The 7700-nt window shown below is 32.0% G+C and overlaps 1 protein-coding gene across 1 annotated transcript in view; it reads left to right on the top strand.

Moving 5' to 3' along the window:
* LOC101512033 (uncharacterized) overlaps nt 1-5237 on the top strand; it is a 7187-nt gene extending 1950 nt beyond the window's left edge. The window contains exons 3-5 of the mRNA XM_004489482.4: nt 2885-3121; nt 3205-3252; nt 4485-5237. Coding sequence (XP_004489539.1) covers nt 2885-3121; nt 3205-3252; nt 4485-4898 — 699 coding nt within the window. The 3' untranslated portion in view covers nt 4899-5237. The remainder of the gene's footprint in view (nt 1-2884; nt 3122-3204; nt 3253-4484) is intronic.
* The last annotated feature ends 2463 nt before the right edge of the window (nt 5238-7700 follow it).

Raw genomic sequence — 7700 nt, 5'->3', positions numbered from 1 at the left:
AAGAGTGTTTACCGTTGACGAGTTTCGAGATAGTTAAAGAAACTGAAAAATAATGCAGGAAAAAAGAGAAAACCGAGAAAGAGACTAGATAGTGTTCTCTTAATTTGGATTTTTCAATGTTCTTTAACTATGAACAGACTTTTTCATTTTTAGTGTGACCAGAATGCAGTTGCTAGTCATTCGACCAGTGTACTAGTCATATAACTGAATGCAATTGTTAGTCAATCGACAAGTGTACTAGTCGTATAAGTAGAAAAGTCATAAGTAAAGTATTGTTCCTAACGAATGACTTTGTTAAGCACCAACTTATAAACCCAATTTATTTTTTAACGTAAAATCTTAATAGCTAGTTGATGAATGGAGAAGGTAACTAGTAAATTTAAAGTAAATTGAAAACAAAGATTAGATCTACAAAACTTAAGAAACTCTATGTGATAAGGCAGTTAGGGTTAGAATCCTCTTTGTTCTTTTCCTATGTAGTTGGACTCTAAATCAATTCAAGTTATATCCATGTAATTGATGTACGGATTCACTAGGTCCGAATACATTCAGTCCCTTTTTTGACATATGATCTCTTTAATTCAAACCAAGAATCCTAATTTCCTTAGACCATCTTAATTCAAATAAACTACATCAAGAAAATCCATAAAAACAATTATAAAGTGCTATCCCTAGATGCAGGTGTCTTTTATTATATGCAATTGTCTGTTAGTCGATTGGTATCTTCTTCTCAAAATCCTCTAACGTTAAATCAATTGCAATGAGCTCCACATGATATTCATAATCATATATTTCTTCTTCCCTTCTCCATCAACATCTCTTTGACTACTTTGTAGTTCGCTGCATTGTCCATGACAATCGAAAAAACATTTTCTTCACCAACTTCCTCAACAATGGCATCCATCATGTTAAAAAAACTTGTCAACTGTTTCGAATATATGAGATGCATCAATATAGACTTGAAAAACCGATACCCATAGGATTATTTTACTTACACTACTAGAACCAGCCACTTAACCACAGCCACCAGACCAATAAAACTTATCACAGTAAACCAACAAAGAGCACACAAAAACAGAGAGGCTCGGACCAAAACACAGAACATTCAACGCTTCAGCCTAAAGGGTTGGCTCAAACCAGCGAGACGAATTTGAGAGACTCGATCCTGTAGAGAACCAGATAGGCAAAGATGATTGAAGTTAAACCTGCAAAGTGCAATTGCTACCGTGAAACAGAGAAGCTCATTTAGAAGGCTAAGAAGCTCAAACCAGCAGGACATTAGGGCTGAAGGTCTCAAAGGGTGAAGGGGAAGGAGGCTGAGGCCTGAGAATCTATTTTATTGAAGTGTATATTGTGTGATTTAGGGCAGAATGGTGCATGATTTCAGGGGGTTTCAATCAGGTCTCACAACTGATCTATAGAGATCCATTCACTATGTAGCCATTGCCAAAATTATTGAATTGCAGCCACCCACCATTGGCCCTATATTTAAATTTCTCTAAAACACTCTCAATCAAGTATATTTAAGTTCGTTCTAAAAAAATTAAGATTGCTATCCATTGTTCATGTTCTCGTGTATATTTTCTGTTTTGACTCATTTGTGTTTTTCGTCCTTTGAGCAGGACCTGCTATGCTCTATATTCAAGATTGTAGAATACATGGCTACAAGTCATGCAACTAATAGCAAAGTACTACTTTGCATAAAAAGTTTAAAAGGTTGCAATGCCCAACAATTGTTTAATAATTTGTTAGAAGCAAAAAAACTTTCCGCACGAAATTGCTTTTCAAACACAAATCGGATGCCACAACCCAGTTTAAAAACTGGGGCTTTTGGAGAAGAAACTCAAAGCAACCATTTTCAAACCCTGTTAGCATTTTTTGTAACAATTAGCCTGTTCACACACACTCATAATCATTTAGAGCCAAGCTTCAGTAAATGGCCTTTCAAGCTTTGCTATTTGTGAGCTGTCTTCGATTGAATCATGCTCTTAGCTCTAGCCATAGGTTTAGAAAGTTACTTGATTTGTGTGGAGGCTACGTGGTTCATCTGAGTGAGTTTGGTCTAGATAATGTGCAAGTACACTATTAATTATTTAGAGCCAAGCTTCAGTAAATGGCTTTCTAGCTTTGCTATTTGTGAGCTGTCTTTGATCGAATCATGCTCTTAGTTCTAGCCATAGGTTTAGAAAGTTACTTGATTTTGTGTGGAGGCTACATGGTTCATCTGAGTGAGTTTGGTCTAGATAATGGGCAAGTACATTTTGGTAGCCTGGCACGTTGTTGCCAATTCTTGAGGAAGTGTTACTACTGACAAAGTACTATAAGCTGACTTAGAAATGTTGGGGGTTCAATGTATTATAATTAACCTCAAATGATAAGTATATTGCATTCATAACCATTTAGATTGTGATATGATGAATTTGCAAAATTTCATGTGTATAAATAACTCGTCATCACATTGTTATAACAGTACTCAAGTGTTATAACCAGGGCTACCTAATTCCCCAATATGTGTGTGTCTGTGTATGTATTGGGAGTACTTATATACTCTTCTGAAGGAATAACCAATATGTATACTTGTTTTGTTCTCTTATATACGATTCAAGTACTTTTGCAAGACTTTCTGTGGACCACTAAAACATGTTCCTTCATTATTCAGGTTAGGACCATTAGGTAGGATGCATTAACTATGATTTCAGTTGCATATTTTTTTGTATAAGCTGATGACTAAGTTTATCTCCATTGAATAAAGAAACTATTTTTTTCTTCATTTGTAAATAAGCAACCAATACTTTTAATACTATTATGTTGTTCCTGATAGTTCTTCAAAGTGACATTGCATGTACGTTGACAGTCATCCTGTTTTTTTTTTCTTTTGAAACAGCCAACTGAATATAATACATACGCAGATATTGAAGCTGCATATAAATGCCTGAAGGAGCAATACGGGGTCAAAGATGAACAATTGATATTGTATGGCCAATCTGTTGGTAGTGGTCCCACACTTGATCTTTCTTCAAGGATATCAGAATTGAGAGGTGTTGTGTTACATAGTCCAATTTTGTCAGGGTTGAGAGTACTATATCCTGTAAAGCGGACATATTGGTTTGATATTTACAAGGTAGAGTTTTCTTATAGATTGTATTTTGATATGCTTCATTCAATGCTTCGTGACTTATGTGGTTCGATTTTTATTCTTTTCAGAATATTGATAAAATTGGTATGGTAAAATGTCCTGTTTTGGTTATCCATGTAAGTGACTCTCTCTCTCTCTCTCTCAATTATGTAACTTGTTCATTTGGGGGCACTTGTTTGTCTTTGCTGCCTTTGTTGTTAGTGCATCTTATCTATTTTAGGCTTCAGCTGTTAATTAATAGTGTGTTTGGAAATCCATTGAATTTGGTCCAGCATACTTTTGAGGTCATTCCAATGGATTTCTAAACATGCACCAAGTCACCCTTCAAATCCGTGTTTCTATATGTCTATAGGAATTCTTAATGCAAGAACATACTTAGTTGAGTAATACCTATTGATGGATTTAATCCATAGTAGGAAGTGCTTTATATTATGAGTAAAAATAAAGCTTCAACTGCAAACGAAAAACCTTGTTTTCTGCTATCATTAAGACCATTGCGCCACCAAACCATTTGTTCAATTATTCTTTTTATTTTAAAAAAATTGGAGAGGAAATATTATTATTTATTTAATAAGGGGAGCGGAGGCACTTGGCCATACATTCCCAGTAGAGATTCGAACTCAGTCCATTTGGATTACAAAGCTAGATAGTTACCACTGAGCTTGCATCCACATGCACTACATACATTCCGCAGTGGAAATTCAAACTCCATTTCCATGATGTAATTTTTTATGGATTAATTATGTTTTTAGTCACCCACTTATGGTAATGTTGAGTTTTATTTCTTAAAGAAAAAAATAATCTTTGTCATCGTTGTCCTGAAATATGCTAGTATGCTACAATTGGTCCTTGTTGATTTAATTTACTCCCTACGTAATATATAATTTTTGATTGGTTTTAGTCTCCAATATTTGATATATGCTCAATTTGTTTCGGTATGATAGTAATTATAACTAGAAAAGAAGATATTGCAGGGACTAAACTGATAAAAGAATTATATTATATGGACTAAAAAGATGAGGAGCAATTCAGCACATTTCAGAACATTGGAGGATGAAAAAGATATACTTTTTAAATTTTAGGGCTAAAATAAACCAACCATGAGCATAAGTTGGGGAACAAAAAACATAATTAACCTATTTATTTCAGTGTTCTCAAATAGCAGCGCTATTGCGAGGCGGAAACAAATTGCTATTGTTAATACGCAATTAGTATAAATTGTTGTTTAATAGCAGTTATAACAGCACTATAGTACTGCAGCGTAGGGCAATTCAAATAAACCGCTATTGACACCATTGATTTATTTATTGTCTCCTCGTTAATGATAATATATTTTGTCCATGGTCAGGGGACAGCAGATGAAGTTGTTGACGTGTCCCATGGAAAACAGCTCTGGGAACTTAGCAAGGTAAAGTATGAACCCTTATGGGTAAGTGGCGGTGGACATTGTAATCTTGAGCTTTACCCAGAGTTCATTAAACACCTAAAGAAATTTGTACAGACAATTGGAAAACCTAAAGCAACTACAGAAAATGGTTCTGAAAAGGATACTGTAGAAACTGAGAGTCAAGCCAAAGCTAGCAAAGAATCAGAAAGTGGAACTTCTAGTGCTTCTGAATTGAGTACAGAGATTCCTGAAGCTTCTAGAAACAGTTTAGATAGCCGTCTTAAAAAGTCTAAAAAACCCGACAAACCTGAAAAATCTCGAATGAGCACGGATCATGTTGATAGGTTTAGGAGAAGAAAGGGGTTAGTTTGGTAGTCTCTCACATGAAGTGTACAACAACAACTAAGTCTTATTCCATTGAGTAGGATCGGCTACATGGATCAAATGACGCCATAATGTTCTGTTATATATCATATCTCACATGAACTGTTTCCAGAATAATTTATCTGCTTGTATCCACTATTCCACTCCTGAGGTAATGATGCCTGTTCTAAGATGAATATATTGAGTGAGTTTTCTGCTTTCTTTCCTTTTTTTAGGTCCAGAAAGCTTCTGTACTTTAAATGATTGAAAAGTAATTTGCATTTGTATGACCTGTAAAATCAACATCTTGTTATAATAAATGCAATCTTTAAGGTACTTTATTATGGTAAATTTCAAGTGTTTCAGATGTTGTGTTTTTTTTTAGTTTAATCTTTATCTTCATTCACATAAAGCAAACATAGAATCAGTTAAAATGCAAAACTGCTAGGGTAGCAAATGTTATGTTAATAACAAATAAAACAATGCCACCAAGGCATAAATGGCATCACCAACTAAATCTAATTTAGAGATATGCTAATATAATGCATTCTTGAGTTGCCACAAAAAATTACAAACATGTCCCAATATGAAAATTTGAAGAGTTACTATGTAATTCTCTGTTTTTAAAAACCTACTCTTCCAAAGTACACATTTGGAAGGTAAATAAATTATATTTTTTTAATGTTTAAACATGTCTTTGCTTTTTGCAATTATAATCTTTGTTTTTTATTTTAGTCTTCGTTTGTTTGATTAGCATTTTTGTAAATATTATTTCATTTTAAAATAGTCATTCTATTTAATTTATATTACAAAAACTGACACCGTTAAAATATAACTATTTTTTAACAAAAAAATTCAAATATAATTTAATTATAATTTTTTTATATTTTATTAAGGAAGAAGAACAAAATATTTAAGATTAATTTTGGATTAAAAAATGTATAATTTAGTTATATTTGATTTTTTTTGTTGAAAAATAGTTATCCTTTAACGATATTATAATTTTCATAATAGAAATTAGATAAACTCACCATTTTAAATGAAACTATATTTATATAAATAAAAAACTTATAAAGATAAAAATTCAAAAAAGTTACCATTACAAGAATCAACAACTTTTTTTAAATTGTGTACTTTTGATGTTGAGTAGAAAAACTAGAAGCTTCCCATAGGATAAAATGAAATTGGAGGAGATCTGAGCCAATACAAGATCTTTTTTGTTTTAAAGGGGAACTACACCATTAAAAAAGATTTTATTTGTATATATACCCAAAGTGTAAAGATATCTTAGAAATTAAATTAAATTAAAAATAATAATATTATAGCGTGATTTGATTGGATCTATGTGATCATAGTATATAAAAATAAATCTTTTAATAAAAGTCTTTTATGTTTGTTAATTGTTTGAAAAATTCCAAATTAAATATAATAAAAAATAATATCTGCCATTTGGGTAAATGGATGGTAAATAAATTATATAATGTATATAAATTAATTCTTTAAGTATTTTTTTAAGATATGAATTAATCCTAATATTAATATCTAAAATAGTCAAAATTGGGTCCAATTGAATATATCTAAAATAGTCAAAGTTATATTTTAGGTCATAACTTTATTAGTATTATAATTATTATTGTTATTAGTATTCTTATTATTGTTATTATTGAAATAAATAAAAAAATATTTTTTGGGCTTAGCACATATAAACAAAAAAATAAAAGGAATTTAGAATCCTACTAATGAATGGAGAAATGTATTGTGCACCCCCACAGTTTTACCTGCCACCCCCCATAATTTTTTATTGACCAATCTACCCTTTTTACTTTATATAAAATTTATCAGTAAATTTACTACACTCTTTTCTCACCCCCACTTTCGAAAGTTTTTCAAAAAAATTCTATTATTCGAAAGTTTCAAACTTTCGAAACAATCAGATGTTAGATTTCAACAACACTTTCGAACCTTTTGTGAAAAATCCAAAGATTCGAAATGCAATTTTCCCAGAAATCACAAAACATTCGAAACTTTGCTTAAGTGTGAAAGCTTCGAAGCATGCATTTGATGAAACATTCGAAACTTTGCTTAAGTATGAAAGTTTCGAAGCATGAATTTGATTAAACATTCGAAGATTTGGTTAAAGCTGAAACTTTCGAAACCCAAATAACATTTCGAAACTTTGCTTAAGTGTGAAAGCTTCGAAGCATGCATTTAATGAAACATTCGAAACTTTGCTTAAGTATGAAAGCTTTGAAGCATGAATTTGATTAAACATTCGAAGATTTGGTTAAAACTGAAACTTTCGAAACCCAAATAATATTTCGAAACTTTGCTTGAAGTTGAAAGTTCCGAAACCTAGTTTTCCAGCAATTTCGAAAGATATCCAGAAAACATCGAAACCGATACAAACGGATGATTAGCTCGATCATCATCATATGGTGTAAACACTACATCCTCGAGCAACAACCCATCAAGTCTCCGACGATATACCATCAATCCACCTTCAACAACATGTTTTGCAGTCCACCTACATGCTCTTAGAAGATGCGCAGGAACCGCTCCTCTATCACCCCGCTTACAGATCCTAGGGAAGTGCTCGTAAATCCAACACTGCAACATAATTAACATAATAAAATAACAACGTAATAATTAAATTAATAATTACATTAATAATTACATTAATAATTAAATAAATAATTACATTAATAATTAAATAAATAATTACATTAATAATTAAATAAATAAACGACACAACTTAATATAAATGATATACCTGCAGTAGGCTCATGTAACCTCCCAGCTGTCGAGTGTCGTGGA

This window comes from Cicer arietinum, chromosome 2 (assembly GCF_000331145.2).
Source record: "Cicer arietinum cultivar CDC Frontier isolate Library 1 chromosome 2, Cicar.CDCFrontier_v2.0, whole genome shotgun sequence".
Classification (NCBI taxonomy): Eukaryota; Viridiplantae; Streptophyta; class Magnoliopsida; order Fabales; family Fabaceae; genus Cicer; species Cicer arietinum.
This window is presented reverse-complemented; position numbering and strand designations above follow the sequence as displayed.